Source organism: Bombina bombina, chromosome 4, assembly GCF_027579735.1.
Source record: "Bombina bombina isolate aBomBom1 chromosome 4, aBomBom1.pri, whole genome shotgun sequence".
In the NCBI taxonomy this organism is placed as follows: Eukaryota; Metazoa; Chordata; class Amphibia; order Anura; family Bombinatoridae; genus Bombina; species Bombina bombina.
The window spans coordinates 815,516,452-815,533,611 of NC_069502.1; the positions used below are offsets into that span (position 1 = coordinate 815,516,452).

Below are 17,160 nucleotides of genomic sequence, written 5' to 3' on the forward strand. Positions count from 1 at the left end.
GCAGCAGTAGCAGCAAGAAATAACGACACAGACGTGCAATAGCATTTTGTTACTCATCAAATTTTATTATTCAATAAAATTAAAGCAGTGTCTTCTTTAATTGGAATCTACCAAGATGCCAAAAAAAGTTGCAAGAAGAATGATTTCAGCTTCCAGCAGCAGCAGTCAACAGCAGCAAAAGCAAATGGAGACCAATAATGATGCAGTTGAAGTAGTTAAAGAAAACAAAGTGTCCGGAACCACACGCAGTGGTCGTCAAAGAATGGCAATTCATGCATTTTTGAAGAAAAAAAATCCCCCAATTGGATCTGAACATGCAGAGCAGCAGTGCTTGCAGGAAGCAGCATTAGAAAATTCCACTTCTATTAATGAATTACCCAGAGAACCAGCAGGTGATAATGGAGTTGATCTTGAAATAACTATGGAAACTTCCGGAAGGAATAGCAGCAGCAGTAGCAGCAGCATCTCTGTAGAAAATGAAAATAATTCTGAATTTGAATTTGAAGATTTTATATCTGAAGGATCTGTGTATACTCCAAATCTCGATTGTGATTCTGATGATTCAGATTGTAGTATCATTGAGGAACCAAATCCACCTTGCACCATCACTTCTACGTATCCACTGTTCCAAAAGCATCTCAAACGTGCTATTCCATCCAAAGAGTCACCAATGTTGCAGTCACAGTCAGATAGAATTCATTCTAATGCTGCCAACGGGGCCAAACAAAGAAAAATTCCCACAATTGAACCACTAGATGCTACACCACCACAAGTTGCAACTTGTGAAATAAGAGCAGCTGGCGCTGCTGTAATGGAAATTCCATCATCATCATCCATTATGACTCCCAGGTCACGTAGTAGTGCAGTAGGTGGTAGTGTAGTTTGGAATTTTTATTCTGTCGATAAACTAGATCAAAGTAAAGCAACATGTAAAATATGTAATAAAAAAATAAGTCGAGGAAAAGCAGGAAGTAATTTGGGAACCACTTCCTTGCGGTCTCATATGAATAGTAGACATAAAGTGATATGGGACAGATATTTAAATAAAAATCTTGCTTTATCCACAGCAAGAAATACTAATGTTATGCTACCACCTACTGCCAATGATGATGGCTTTAATAACACCAGTAGAAGTTCATGCAGCAGCAGCAATCAACTTTTATCAAATTTAGTGCCAAGTTCTGGGAGTACAGCAGTGTCTAAGCGACAGAGTACTTTACAAGTTGCTTTTGAGAGTGGTCAAAAATATCCCCCAAACCATGAACGTGTTCGCCAAATTAATTTTAAAGTTGCAAAAATGCTTGCAATCGATATGCTTCCTTTTAAATTTGTTGAAGGTCAAGGCTTTCGGGAATTAATGCAATCAGTGGTTCCCCGTTGGCAAATCCCGAGTCGTCATTATTTTTCACGAAAAGGTGTTCCAGAAATTCATAAAATTGTTTTACAAAATGTTGGCAAACAATTAGAAATGTCAGAGTGTAACAAAGTTCATATTACAACTGACATGTGGACAAGTCCACAGGGTGCAGACTATATGACTGTGACTGCACATTGGGTATCATTTGCCGTAAGTAATGACTCTAATGAGTATGTTTCCTCAAGGCCAATGCGACGCATATCTTATCGTAAGCATGCAACACTGTGCATGAATAGTTTTGAACGAAAGAATCACAATGCAGCTAATATTCTTGATAAGCTGAATGAAGTAATAAATGATTGGTTTTTGCCACGCAGCCTCACGGTTGGTTTTGTGTCTTCAGACAATGGCTCTAACATTGTTTGTGCACTCAAGAATGGACAAATGATACATGTGCCTTGTTTTGCACATATATTAAATTTGGTTGTTAACAAATTTCTTTCAGATTCAACACATATTCATGACATGTTGAATGCTTCACGAAAGATATGCTCGCATTTCCACCGTTCCTACCATGCCCAAAATTCGTTACTAACATTACAAGAAAACAATAATTTGCCACGCCATCAACTCATAATTGATGTTTCTACGCGATGGAATAGCACGTTTGACATGCTTCAACGCCTTTATGAACAACGAAAGGCAATAATTGAATACCTTATGACTTTAAGAAAAACATTAGATGGAGTCCATTTGACTTCGGCACAGTGGCATCTTATGAGTGATGTGTGCAAGGTTCTTCAGCCGTTTAAAGAGGCAACATTAATGGTAAGTGAACAAGATGCAAGCCTTAGTCAGGTCCTTCCATTAATTTCGCTTCTTGAAACTAGACTGAGTTCCTTGCATCAAGTGCAAGATAACTGTTTATCTGATTCTGCTGAAGATGAGAATGATATAGAGTTGTTTGATCTTGCTCAGCTTGGAAGAAAATTAATTTTGTGTTTGTTGAAAGATCCAAGGATCATCTCCATCAAAAAAAGAGATGAGTACCTTCTTGCTACTCTGTTGGACCCACGTTTTAAAGGTCAGATGTATAATTTTGTTGATGGAAAAGAACATACGGTTGAGAGATGCAAGGGAGTACTCATCTACAAAGTAAAGCAAGAAATTGAAATTAATCGGCGAGCAAACTCAAACAACTCTACAAATCAGTCTAGCAGCAGTTGCACTGGTAGTGGTCGGACTTCTTTCCCAGATTGTAACAGTTCTGAGTCTGACTCAATATCTGACAATTCAGTGTGCGGCGGTAATTCCACTAACTCATTGTGGGGTCTTTTTGGCAAATATGGCATTATGGCTACAGGTCAAGATGCAAGATTACATGAAGACAATCAGTGTTCTGCAGTGCAAATGGTAACTGCATATATGTTGGATAACACTTTTATAGAGCCTCGTTCTGACCCATTGAGTTACTGGAAATCCAAAAAAATATTATGGCCTGAATTGTCACATATTGCCTTTCAATATTTAAGTTGTCCCCCAACGAGTGTTCAGTCAGAGCGTGTGTTTAGTGCTGCTGGTAGTGTTGTGACTGATCATCGAAATAGACTATCTAATGTAAATGTTGACCGTTTAACATTTCTCAAAATGAATCAACACTGGATACCAGAACAACATCAGTTGGAGGCTATCAGACAAAACACTACCGGCAGCAGTGATACAGACGACGATGATCCCTCAGAACAAAGACCAATTGTGTTTGCGGTGGATACAAATATGTAAACCTCCCCCAAAATTTTTTTTTAAAAGGATATAAAATATAAAAATTATTTTTTTAAAAATCAAAGTATAAAAGATCATTTTTATTTTTTATGTCCTTTTACTGCTTCTTCGGCTGTCCTACCGCTACCTACTGCTACTGCTGCTGGATTTCGAATCAGATAAACAGTGTCTTGTACTACTAGAATTTAATGTTATATGATATTTAGCATTCATAATCTACAGTTGATGTTGCTAGTGCTGCTGCTATTTCTGCAAATTATAGTATTTCTTTTTTAAAAAAAAGAACATGAAAAATCTACCATCATCACCTTGCGAATATTTTAAAAAAATGGCGCAAAACAAAGGGTTTCTTTAAAGAAGAGGACTTCTCCTGCTGAATGCTCCACAAGCTCTCTAAGGTAGGAATGTGGTTATAAATCTAATTTAACTTTTAAAAAAATTTTTGTCTACTGTTTTATTTACTTAAATAACCTGTTTTATTTTTTGATATTATACAGGATCCTTTCAGAATTCTAATGCCGGGCCTGGCCCTTATTTGACTGTGTATTTAATAACTGCTGTTGCTGTTGAGAGTTGGTACAATTTTCTCAAAGGAATTTTCCATCTCTGAAAGGTATATAGTTATTAGTATTGCATACCCCTTTAATTCATTGACTTTCTTTTACTAAGTTTTTTATGTTATTTTTGTGTATTGTTAACTTAATTATTCTGTTTTTCTTTTTTATACAGGATCCATTCAGAATTCTAAAGCCGTCTCTTATTTGACTGTGTATTTAATTAATAATTGCAGTTGCTGCTGTTGCGAGTTGGTACAATTTTCTAAAAGGCATTCTCCATCTCTGAAAGGTATATAGTTATTATTATTGCATACCCCTTTAATACATTGGCTTTCTTTTACATAGGTTTGCATGTGTTATTTTTGTCTACTGTTTACTTAATGAAACTCTGTGTTTTTCTTTATTATACAGGATCCTTTCAGAATTCTAAAGCCGACACTAATTTGACTGTGTATTTAATAATTGCTGCTTTTCCTGCTGCTGAGAGTTGGTACTATTTTATAAAAGGCATTTTCCATCTCTGAAAGGTAATAATTTAGTTATTAGTATTGTACACCCCTTTAATGAATTGTCTTTCTTTTACCTAGGTTTGCATGTGTTATTTTTGTCTACTGTTTACTTAATGAAACTCTGTGTTTTTCTTTATTATACAGGATCCTTTCAGAATTCTAAAGCCGACCCTTATTTGACTGTGTATTTAATAATTGCTGCTTTTCCTGCTGCTGAGAGTTGGTACAATTTTATAAAAGGCATTTTCCATCTCTGAAAGGTAATAATTTAGTTATTAGTATTGCACACCCCTTTAATGAATTGTCTTTCTTATACCTAGGTTTGCATGTGTTATTTTTGTCTACTGTTTACTTAATGAAACTCTGTGTTTTTCTTTATTATACAGGATCCTTTCAGAATTCTAAAGCCGACCCTTATTTGACTGTGTATTTAATAATTGCTGCTTTTCCTGCTGCTGAGAGTTGGTACAATTTTATAAAAGGCATTTTCCATCTCTGAAAGGTAATAATTTAGTTATTAGTATTGCACACCCCTTTAATGAATTGTCTTTCTTTTACCTAGGTTTGCATGTGTTATTTTTGTCTACTGTTTACTTAATGAAACTCTGTGTTTTTCTTTATTATACAGGATCCTTTCAGAATTCTAAAGCCGACACTAATTTGACTGTGTATTTAATAATTGCTGCTTTTCCTGCTGCTGAGAGTTGGTACTATTTTATAAAAGGCATTTTCCATCTCTGAAAGGTAATAATTTAGTTATTAGTATTGCACACCCCTTTAATGAATTGTCTTTCTTATACCTAGGTTTGCATGTGTTATTTTTGTCTACTGTTTACTTAATGAAACTCTGTGTTTTTCTTTATTATACAGGATCCTTTCAGAATTCTAAAGCCGACCCTTATTTGACTGTGTATTTAATAATTGCTGCTTTTCCTGCTGCTGAGAGTTGGTACAATTTTATAAAAGGCATTTTCCATCTCTGAAAGGTAATAATTTAGTTATTAGTATTGCACACCCCTTTAATGAATTGTCTTTCTTATACCTAGGTTTGCATGTGTTATTTTTGTCTACTGTTTACTTAATGAAACTCTGTGTTTTTCTTTATTATACAGGATCCTTTCAGAATTCTAAAGCCGACCCTTATTTGACTGTGTATTTAATAATTGCTGCTTTTCCTGCTGCTGAGAGTTGGTACAATTTTATAAAAGGCATTTTCCATCTCTGAAAGGTAATAATTTAGTTATTAGTATTGCACACCCCTTTAATGAATTGTCTTTCTTTTACCTAGGTTTGCATGTGTTATTTTTGTCTACTGTTTACTTAATGAAACTCTGTGTTTTTCTTTTATACAGGATCCTTTCTGAATTCTAAAGCCGACCCTTATTTGACTGTGTATTTAATAATTGCTGCTTTTCCTGCTGCTGAGAGTTGGTACAATTTTATAAAAGGCATTTTCCATCTCTGAAAGGTAATAATTTAGTTATTAGTATTGCACACCCCTTTAATGAATTGTCTTTCTTATACCTAGGTTTGCATGTGTTATTTTTGTCTACTGTTTACTTAATGAAACTCTGTGTTTTTCTTTATTATACAGGATCCTTTCAGAATTCTAAAGCCGACCCTTATTTGACTGTGTATTTAATAATTGCTGCTTTTCCTGCTGCTGAGAGTTGGTACAATTTTATAAAAGGCACTTTCCATCTCTGAAAGGTAATAATTTAGTTATTAGTATTGCACACCCCTTTAATGAATTGTCTTTCTTTTACCTAGGTTTGCATGTGTTATTTTTGTCTACTGTTTACTTAATGAAACTCTGTGTTTTTCTTTATTATACAGGATCCTTTCAGAATTCTAAAGCCGACCCTTATTTGACTGTGTATTTAATAATTGCTGCTTTTCCTGCTGCTGAGAGTTGGTACAATTTTATAAAAGGCATTTTCCATCTCTGAAAGGTAATAATTTAGTTATTAGTATTGCACACCCCTTTAATGAATTGTCTTTCTTATACCTAGGTTTGCATGTGTTATTTTTGTCTACTGTTTACTTAATGAAACTCTGTGTTTTTCTTTATTATACAGGATCCTTTCAGAATTCTAAAGCCGACCCTTATTTGACTGTGTATTTAATAATTGCTGCTTTTCCTGCTGCTGAGAGTTGGTACAATTTTATAAAAGGCATTTTCCATCTCTGAAAGGTAATAATTTAGTTATTAGTATTGCACACCCCTTTAATGAATTGTCTTTCGTTTACCTAGGTTTGCATGTGTTATTTTTGTCTACTGTTTACTTAATGAAACTCTGTGTTTTTCTTTTATACAGGATCCTTTCTGAATTCTAAAGCCGACCCTTATTTGACTGTGTATTTAATAATTGCTGCTTTTCCTGCTGCTGAGAGTTGGTACAATTTTATAAAAGGCATTTTCCATCTCTGAAAGGTAATAATTTAGTTATTAGTATTGCACACCCCTTTAATGAATTGTCTTTCTTATACCTAGGTTTGCATGTGTTATTTTTGTCTACTGTTTACTTAATGAAACTCTGTGTTTTTCTTTATTATACAGGATCCTTTCAGAATTCTAAAGCCGACCCTTATTTGACTGTGTATTTAATAATTGCTGCTTTTCCTGCTGCTGAGAGTTGGTACAATTTTATAAAAGGCATTTTCCATCTCTGAAAGGTAATAATTTAGTTATTAGTATTGCACACCCCTTTAATGAATTGTCTTTCTTTTACCTAGGTTTGCATGTGTTATTTTTGTCTACTGTTTACTTAATGAAACTCTGTGTTTTTCTTTATTATACAGGATCCTTTCAGAATTCTAAAGCCGACCCTTATTTGACTGTGTATTTAATAATTGCTGCTTTTCCTGCTGCTGAGAGTTGGTACAGTTTTATAAAAGGCATTTTCCATCACTGAAAGGTAATAATATAGTTATTAGTATTGTACACCCCTTAAATGCAGTTGCTTTGTTTTAGATAGGTTTGCATGTGTTATTTGTACTGTTTACTTAATGAATCTCTGTTTTTCTTTATTATACAGGTTCCTTTCTGATTTATAAGTCTGTGCTTTGTTTGTCTGTGTATTTAAAAAATTGAGGAGCACTGACTACAAGTGCTTCGTTTCTGTACTGCTGGAGTTTTCGTTTCTGTACTGCTGGAGTTGTGCTGAGAACAGGATCCTTTCTGATTTCTAAGTCTGGCCTTTGTTTGTCTGTGTATTTACAAAATTAAGGAGCACCAACTAGTCTACAAATGCTTCATTTCTGTACTGCTGGAGTTGTGCTAGAAACGGGAAGATACTTTCAGATTTGCTAAATCTGGCCTTTGTTTGACTGTTTATTTACAAAATTAAGAGCAACAATTACAAATGCTTTGTTTATGGACTACAAATTAATCTACAGACTGCTGATGGAACTGAGCTGAAAACAAATCAGTTTCTGTATTTTTCGAAAAATGCTGCTTACTGCTGCTGCTGACAATATTCTTCCATCTCTATATAAAAATAATTATTCATGCCAATTATTGGTGTTGTGGGGGGGATTGTGGAGAATTTTTTCAAGTGTTTATTGATTATTAAAAATAAAATAATATATAAATACTAAGAACAGTTGTATATCTTTATTTTCTCTATTATTTCAGTTATGATAACTATGAGGGTCATATAAATAAATCAAATAGCTAACACAAATAAAAACACTTATTTTATTCGAAAAAATAAGACAATAAAGAATACACTTTTTTGATGAAACAACTTTATTGTTGAAAAAAAAATTAAGATGTATATTATTATTGCTATTAAAGTATAGTTCAAAATTTATAATTCACAACTCGAAATTTGATAGTGTTAAAGGGACACTGAACACAAATTTTTTCTTTCGTGATTCAATTTCTGATTTGTCTTTGTTCTCTTGCTATCTTTTTTTGGAAAATAAAGTATCTAAACTTTTTTTTTGGTTCATACCTGTGGACAGCACTTTTCAATTGGTGGATGAATTTGTCCACCAATCGGCAAGAACAACCCAGGTTGTTCACCAAAAATTAGCCGGCATCTAAACTTGCATTGTTGTAATTTAAAATAAACATACCAAGAAAATGAAGAACATTTGATAATAGAAGTAAATTAGAAAGTAGCTTAAAATTGTATGCTCTATCTGAATCACAAAAGAAAAAAATTTGGTTCAGTGTCCCTTTAAGGTAATTGTATTTATTCATGGGCAACAGTGTTCTTCTAACACCAACATGCAATGTGCATTGGCGTATTTAGATTTTGTGCAGCCCTAGGCACTCAAAATTCTGCTGAGCCCCCCCAAGGTCTTAGGCATTTTTTGGATTTTTTTTTTTTATTTGGAATAGTATTTCCAAAGTAAACGTCCACCAGAGCTTGCAAAACACTTGCACAGAGAGTGACCTACATAATCACAGACACATACAAAGTTATGCACATAGACACTGTCACACATGCGCACGTGCACACACACACACATATATATAAATATATACACTCACACATACAAATACACAACTATTACTACAATATATGTAGAAAAACTCAGATTCAATACTTTGCAAGCACAATGCTGAGTGTTGTAAATGCAAGAAAACTAAATGTAATAGCTATTCGAATAAAAGAAAGGTTCAGAGTTACCTCTCTTATTATACTCCCTTGATTTTAAGTTTCGTAAACTAAGTCTCTCATTAGATACCTGTATAATACTTCTAAAATAACTCTATGAAATATAGCCACAACAAATCTACTGCACCGCTCACATATATGCTGCCCTAGGCAAGGGCCTTGTTTGCCAAGGCCAAAATATACACCCCTGCCTCCATAGTAACCTACCTAATCAACTACAGTAATTTAATAGAGGGGGGTTATGAATGAAATAAGACTGTTTCGCCCTATCTTGGGGCTCGTCAGTATGGCGTAGGTTAATTATTTCACTCAATGTGTAATTTGAGTGATTAACATCACCAGCCATAGACAGCCTGTTTGGCCCATATGAGCCTCCTCCAATTAAATATTACTAAGTATCAATGTTTAAAATGTAAAAAAAAAATATTTATGATAAATACTTGTGAAATATAAAAAGGACATTACAAAAGAAAGGTTTCATGTCCCTTTAAATGGTTGGTTATAGAGGAAGGTTAGTATAGTAACCGATTAAAAAATACCACCTATGGTAGATTATTTCACATGTGATCCTCTATCAATGATCATCATATCATAAGATTCTGAAGTTTTAAGGAATAAATGAGGAATTGAGTATTTTAATTTTAAATATAGATATAAAATCTCAAAAAGATGAAATGCTTGAGTTGAGTTGAACATCAACCATACAAAAAATAAAATTTTGGAAAATGAATGAGGCACAAAGATGGCGAAACGGGCTGCCTATGGTTGATGTATTTTTATATCTCAACACATTTCACCTTTTTTAATATTATAATAGACTAAAAAACATTACTTTCGGATCTTTTTTTTTTTTTCTTTTTCAAAGTTAGAAAATGTATTTTTTTTGTGGTCACTAATTTCTATACAAGGTATAGATTTTCTTAATCTTACAATAAAATTTAGTTTGACACAAGAGCTGTGGGTGAGACAGAGACTAAAGTCAAGCGTGACTGATTTGATTATCTTCAATGAACAAAAATTTGTCAATAAAATTATCAATAGTTGTTTTGTTTTACTTTAGAGATAATATGTCTAAATATTTCTTGTCTACAAGAAAAAAAAGGAACCAACTTGTAACTGCTTCATCTCTGTGCTGTGTGACTGTCTGAGAATGAACAATTTTGAACATTTATTAAATATTTCACTCAGTAAATGTGTATTTGTGCACTGCAGTGTTTATTCACTGGTTTTGTGTAATATTTCTTTTTTTGATTAGCTCATCTTTTTATATATTCTGTTAATCTTAAAGATGATCAATAACTAAGTCAATTAGCAAGACTCAGGCTGAGTATTTGTGATGTGCACTGCACATTTAGATGCAATCTTCAATGTTAAAATTGAACTTGCACAATCCTTAAAACAATTAATTAATTTATTATTAGCTGTTTTTAAATAGCATGTGATGTCCCTTTAAGAGGTCCGCTATTACAGACCATAATCAATTGCAAAGTATTCTTCTCAGATTCCTAAAAAGGATAACTGGAAGGAAGCAAATTTACAGGGGAATTAAAAATCCATTCCATTCTCGGCATGTTTCAAAAGTAAACTACCATGGTGGCATGGATGGCACAATACCATGTGCATTTTAAGAGAGAGGCTTTTAAAAAGGTGTGTCAAGCATTAAAAAGATAATGTCAAAATTAAACTTCAAATTGTTGATTAGATAAAGATTTGAAAATTTTTCAACATTAATTTCTTTTTAAATATACAATTGTACACCTTTTGTTTTAAATTATTGGGGGTGAAATGTTTGGCCTAAATCATGCCATCCTTGGTGTTAGAAAAACTTCCAAGTTAGCAAGGTGATCATGTGATTCATTTTAAATTAATAATGTACCTAGTACTTACCGTACCAAACCACAAAAAAAAGATATAAAAGCCTTCAATTTCATATGCATAATGAGTGACGCCCAACTACAGAGCGCAGCAATTTTCAATAAGTTTCCGATTAAATTCGATTTAGGAAATGTACAACAAATATCGCTTGATAATCTATGTTGAAAACAAGATACCTAGGTAGAGGCAAGGCATTCTGGGCCCCTAAATGGCAGGAAATAGTGCAGACTGCAGACATCCAGTGCTGTTTCAATTCATTCTTGCAAGACTGCTGCCATTTAGTGATCAAGAGACGTGCACACTCCTGAGCTTTTATTCCTACTTAATTTCAACAAAGATACCCAGAGAAAACAATGTCAGTACAGTAGAAGTAACTAGAGAACTTAAAACTTTTGCTCTGTCTGAACAGTGACAAATTTAGGGTTAAATAATAAATATACCATTCCCTGCAAAGAAATTGTCAAGGCAAACTGCTTTAACTAACACATAAAAGGGATTGTTTTTGATTTATTTGTTTTTGTTTAGTTTTTTTGTGTATGTGTGTGTATGAGACAGAGTGTGTGCGTGTAAAGTAGAGAAAAGACAACAGAGTTTAGAATAAGAGATATAATTAAACACATAAAAATTCATGAGGACAATGTGAGACGCCCTTTAATGAGTGCAGCAATTTAAAATAGGTTTCCCATTTAATGTACTTTTATTTAGGAAATGTACATAAAATATCGCTTGATAATCTTTTTCTGAAAAGTAAAACTAGATACCTAGGTAGCAGGGACGTGCAGTCAGGGGCACTGGCCATATGCGGTCAAAACTGAATGAATACAAACAATTAATATTTCTAAATAACAAATACATATATTTTATTCACTTGTTAAGTTATGGAGAGACTGAGAGGCAGTGAGTGAGCACTACAGGTCTGCTTAGATCCATTGCTCACCATGACTAGTATTTCCTATGAGCCGCGAGCACCAGCGTCCAGCACCACCCACAGAGTTGTTGCAGCTCAAAGCAGACAAGAATAAACCCAATCTGAGGCAGCTCCCATAGTGTGTATAAAATATGTGTCAGAGTGTGTTGGTAGTGTACGTGTGTGTGTATATATATATATATATATATATATATATATATATATATATATATATATATATATATATATTGAAAGTAATGCATTCATTTTGCAAACTGCAAGTCACATAAAATTAATATGATAAGTGATAGAATAAATTAAAAGTAGCGCTACAATAGCTTTAAGTATTAAAAACTATGGGTAAAAGTAATAACAAAATTTGATGATAATAAGTAATAATTATAAAATTCTTACACAATCAATATAAAGTAATGTGTGATGATAATATACAAATAAACCACAATAGGAGAAATAGCAACAAAAACATAGATTGATTTAATATAAAAAGATGATAAACGAATAACACTTGATAAAAGGAAGCAGAAAAAAAATTAAGCATATAAAAAATATTTTTGGTAGATTTAGCTTTTTTAATAATGCATGGACAAACAAAATAAAATAAGACAATCAAATGAAAGAATGTCTACATCAAACCAACTTAATGAATTTGGTTGCAAAATTCATATATAAAAGAGAGAGAGCCCAGAATTTAAAAAGTCTTGATCGACATAAAATGATTCCTTTCTTAAAATAATTAATCCAATGGATCATTATAGAGAATTACCTTTTTTTAAAAAAAAAAAAGCATGTCAAATAGGTAGGCGTTTTGGTATCTTTAGCTGTACCTATAGTTAAAGCTAATAGTCTTTTAGCGTCCCAAAAATGTAGTTTCAATTTATCACTTAAAAGTTGTTTTGTATCTTAGCTGTACCTATAGTTAAAGGTAATAGTCTTTTTGCGGTCACAATTTGTAGTTTCAATTTATTTCTTAAAAGTTATGATTAGTAGTTCAGTAAAAATAGTAGTGGACAGCCACTATCAAAACTTTCAGAGTCCCGCTGTGAAATGTTAGGAGCACAGTTTAGTACACACAGATCTTACTTGTCAGATTCATACATTAGGTGGATATATACCTGGCATGCTGTGCAGGTAATCTCACCCTTTAGAGTCCACAATATGATATCTTGCAGGCTTATGATGTCGGTGCTCGGTAATGATTGTAGATGATTGTTGGACCCAGTTTTTTTCAGACTTGCGCAAGTCACCGTGGTAAACCGGTGTTTCTTTATACCTTAGGTGGATATATACGTGGCCCGCTGTGCAGGTAATCTCACCCTTTAGAGTCCACAATATGATATCTTGCAGGCTTATGATGTCGGTGCTCGGTAATGATTGTAGATGATTGTTTGTCCCAGTTCTTTTCAGACTTGCGCAAGTCACCGTGGTAAACCGGTGTTTCTTTTCTCAGTGATTTTCCTGCTCTTATTACTTAAATGTACGCAGGAAGCAGTAGACAGCTTGCAAACTTCCCAGTTTGGTTAGGGATCTTTATTTGATATAAGGAAACAAATCCTGGGTACAGCTTTTAAAAATACACAGCTTTCTAAGCGTTTCACCCGATTTCAGGTCTTTTAAAAAAAAAAAATGGGATAAGTAAATTTTCTATACTGATCCATTGGATTATTTTTTTTCAGAAAGGATTCATTTTATGTCAATTAAGAATATTTATATTATGTGCTCTCTCTCTTTTATATATGAATTGTTCAGTTCAACAAAATTCATTAAGATGGTTTGATGTATTGTATACATTGTTTATTTTGATTGTCCATGCATTATTGAAAAAGCAAAATCTACAGAAAATGTTTTCTATATGCTTAAATTTCTTGCTGCTTCCTGTTATCAAGTGTTATTCGTTTATCATCTTATTATATTAAATCAATCTATGTTTTTGTTGCTATTTCTCCTATTGTGGTTTATTTGTATATTATCATCACACATTACTTTATATTGAGTGTGTAAGAATTTTATACTTATCACTTCTTATCAGCAAATCTATTAATTATTTTTAACCATAGTTTTTAATACTTAAAGCTATTGTAGTGCCACTTTTAATTTATTCTATCACTTATCACATTTTTTATAAGCAGGAGGAGGTTATCATAAAAGAGGCCTAAGTATTTGAAGTCCAGCGCTGAAAACTTAACACACATAGAATTAATATCAAACAGCTGAAGCTGACAACTGACAATTATCCATGTAACAACAACCAGTTTCATCATTGATAACATAACAGTGCAAGGAGTTGTATTGTAACTTTATAACATATCCATGAAAGCAGAAATGTATACACCATTACAAGCACAAAACCATTACTTTAATATTTCATAACAGCTTATTATTTACTGCATGCATAACCATTATTCTTGGTTTTTCAAAAGATACTTCAGAACAACAATATGAAAAGAAAGTTCATATCAATAATTGTGCCTTATACATAACATTTGAAGCCATATTAATGAAGAGTCCATGTCCATATAATGCTAATTGTCTATCACAGCAAATACCCTGGGGGGACCGTTAAGCTCCGACTCCGAGTCCGTCTAGCAAATCGAATCACTCGATTGGTATTGTGAGATAACTATTGGAATTTGTAAATTTCTCCTATATATGTGGTTAAAAAGGAATGAAGGGGCGCCCTAGACGAGAGTCAAACAGCTCACAACAAATACCGAGGGGGACCGGTGAGCTCTGAGTCGCTCCAGTATATCGAATCACACGATTGGTATTGTGACGTGAGATGGAATTTGCAAATTTCTCCTATATCTGTGGTTAAAACAGAATGAAGGGGCGCCCTAGATGAGAGTCAAACAACTCACAGCAAATGCTGAGGTGGACTGGTAAGCTCCGAGTTGCTCCAGCATATCGAATCACGCGATTGGTATTGTGACGTGAGATAACTTATGGAATTTACAAATTACTCCTATATCTGTGGTTTGCTTAGGAGCATAAATTTTTGACAAAGTTATGGCTTTAATGTTATTTATAAGGTATCATTATTGATATGAACTATCTTTCCATATTGTTGTGCTGAAGTATATTTGAAAAAAAAACAGAATAATGGTTAATGCATGCAGTAAATAATAAGCTGTTATGAAATATTAAAGTAATGGTTTTTTGCTTGTAATGGTGTTTAAATTTCTGCTTTCAATGATATTTTATAAAAATACAACTCTGTACACCCTTAAGGAATGATGAAACTACTTGTTACTTGTTATATGAATAACATCACTTGTCCACTTAAGCTATTTGCTATTTTAACTCTATATTACAATTATAGTGTATATTTGCTATTTTAACTCTATATTACAATTATAGTGTATATTAGTGTATGAGTGAGTGTGTATGTTTGGACATATCATAAATGTTGATGATGAGATAGTTACAAAATAAAAGTTTGATTGTATACAGGCCTGTGAAAATAGTTTACTTACAATGCAAACAAAAAATTAAAACAATATCTAGGATAAAAATGAATGTCATCCAGCCTTGTACACATATTAACTGCCAGGCTGTATACCAGCACAGCCCATACTCTAGCTGTAAGTGCTCATACGCCTCAAACCCATATCACTTGCCTCTGTGTACCATTTGTGTTGATAGGTATAAATATTGGTACTACATTTGCATATATTTAACAACTATTTAATTATTTTCTTACCTGTATGCGATTGCGTGTGTTGTAAAGAATGCTAATTGTCATGTAATTTAATCGTAACTTTAAAGGGACAGTAAAATACAAAAGAAAATTTACATGATTGAAATAGGGCATGTAAATTTTAAACAACTTACAAATTTAGTTTTTTAAAAAAATTTGATTTGTTCTCTTGGTATACTTGAAAGCTAAACCTAGGAGGTTCATAATCATATACAGCAATTACTAATTTCTTAGCCCTTGAAGACAGCCTCGAATCTGAATGCATTTTGACCGTTTTTCAACACTAGAGGGCATTAGTTCATGTATTTCGTAAAGATAACATTGAGCTCACGCATGTGAATTTACCTAGGAGTGAGCACTGAATGGCTAAAATGTTAGTCGATCAAAGTGACTGAAATAACAGGGAAGTTTGCATAGGCTTACATACAAGGTAATTACAGAGCTAATACGTCTATTATTATTATAGCTGTTTTGGTTTATACAAAACTGACGAATGGGTAATAATAAAGCAAAGGGATTATCTATATTTTTAAACAACAAAAAATCTGGTGTTGACTGTCCCTTTAAGCTAACTCTTTTGGGTTTTATATATGTGTCTTGTGCGTTGTATAGCCCTTGGCAGTGCCCTACAACAACCACCAGGCTCTGACCTCAGTCACCGTCTACTGCACGTCACTGCTAGGTAGAGGCAAGGCATTCTGGAACCCTAAATGGCAGGAGATAATGAAGACATCTAGTGCTCTTTCAAATCATTCATGCAAAACTGCTGGCATTTAGTGTTGATCAAGAGACGTGCACAGTCCTGAAATTTGCTACCTGCTTATTTTCTTAAAAAATACCCAGAGAAGACAATACATGTTGTCACTTGTCAGTACAGTAGAAGTGAATTGGGAACTTAACCATATGCTCTTTCACAGGCTAATTTCTTAGACCTTGAGAGCCGCCTCTATTCTGAATGCATTTTTATATTTTTTCACCAATATAGGGTGTTAGTTCATGTGTGTCAAATAGATAACACTGTGCTCAGACACTTTAAGTTAGCTATGAGCCAGCACTGATTGGATGAAATGCAAGTCTATCAAAATAACTGAGATAAGGGGGCAGTCTGCAGAGCCTTAAATTAAAGGAAATCACAGAGGTTAAAAGTGTATTAATATAACCGCAATGGTTATGCAAAACTAGGGAATGTGTAATAATAAAGGGATTATCTATCTTTTTATACAACAAACATTCTGGTTTTGAATGTGCCTTTAACAAAAAAAAAGGATTTGATTTTTTATTATATTTTTGTTGAAGGTTTTTTTTCATTAGAAAGAGTAGAGGAGAATAGAGAGTTTAGAATAAGAAAGAGATACAAACCGAAAATGTAATGTGGACAATGAAAGACGCCCCCTACATAGCGCAGCAATTTTAAAGGGACAGTCTAGTACAAAATAAACTTGCATGATTCAGATAGGGCATGTCACTTGAAACAATTTTCATATCTACTTTTATCACCAATTTTACTTTGTTCTATTGGTATTATTATTTGAAAGGTTAACCTAGCAGCAGGTTTATATACTAATTTCTTAGACCTGGAGAGCCGCCTCTATTCTGAATGCATTTTTATATTTTTTCACCAATAAAGGGTGTTATTTCATGTGTGTCAAATAGATAACACTGTGCTCAGACACTTTAAATTAACTATGAGCCAGCACTGATTGGATGAAATGCAAGTCTGTCTAAAGAACTGAGATAAGGGGGCAGTCTGCAGAGGCTTAAATAAAAGGCAATCACAGAGGTAAAAAGTGTATTAACATAACAACATTGGTTATGCAAAACTAGGGA

At 33.4% G+C, this 17,160-nt stretch overlaps 1 protein-coding gene and 1 long non-coding RNA gene across 2 annotated transcripts; both read left to right on the forward strand.

Moving 5' to 3' along the window:
* Positions 1-670: 670 nt before the first annotated feature.
* Positions 671-3,139, forward strand: LOC128657901 (zinc finger BED domain-containing protein 6-like). The gene has a single exon (XM_053712328.1). The coding sequence runs from the start codon at positions 671-673 to the stop codon at positions 3,137-3,139; it is 2,469 nt and encodes an 822-aa protein (XP_053568303.1).
* A 331-nt stretch (positions 3,140-3,470) lies between these two features.
* LOC128655621 (uncharacterized) lies at positions 3,471-3,889 on the forward strand. The gene is made up of 3 exons (XR_008401861.1): positions 3,471-3,537; positions 3,637-3,752; positions 3,869-3,889. It is a non-coding gene; the product is annotated as an uncharacterized LOC128655621 (long non-coding RNA).
* The last annotated feature ends 13,271 nt before the right edge of the window (positions 3,890-17,160 follow it).

What these genes read in the sequence shown, in the direction of transcription:
- LOC128657901 (XM_053712328.1), top strand. Translation starts at nt 671, where the DNA reads ATGTTGCAGTCACAGTCAGATAGAATTCATTCTAATGCTGCCAACGGG.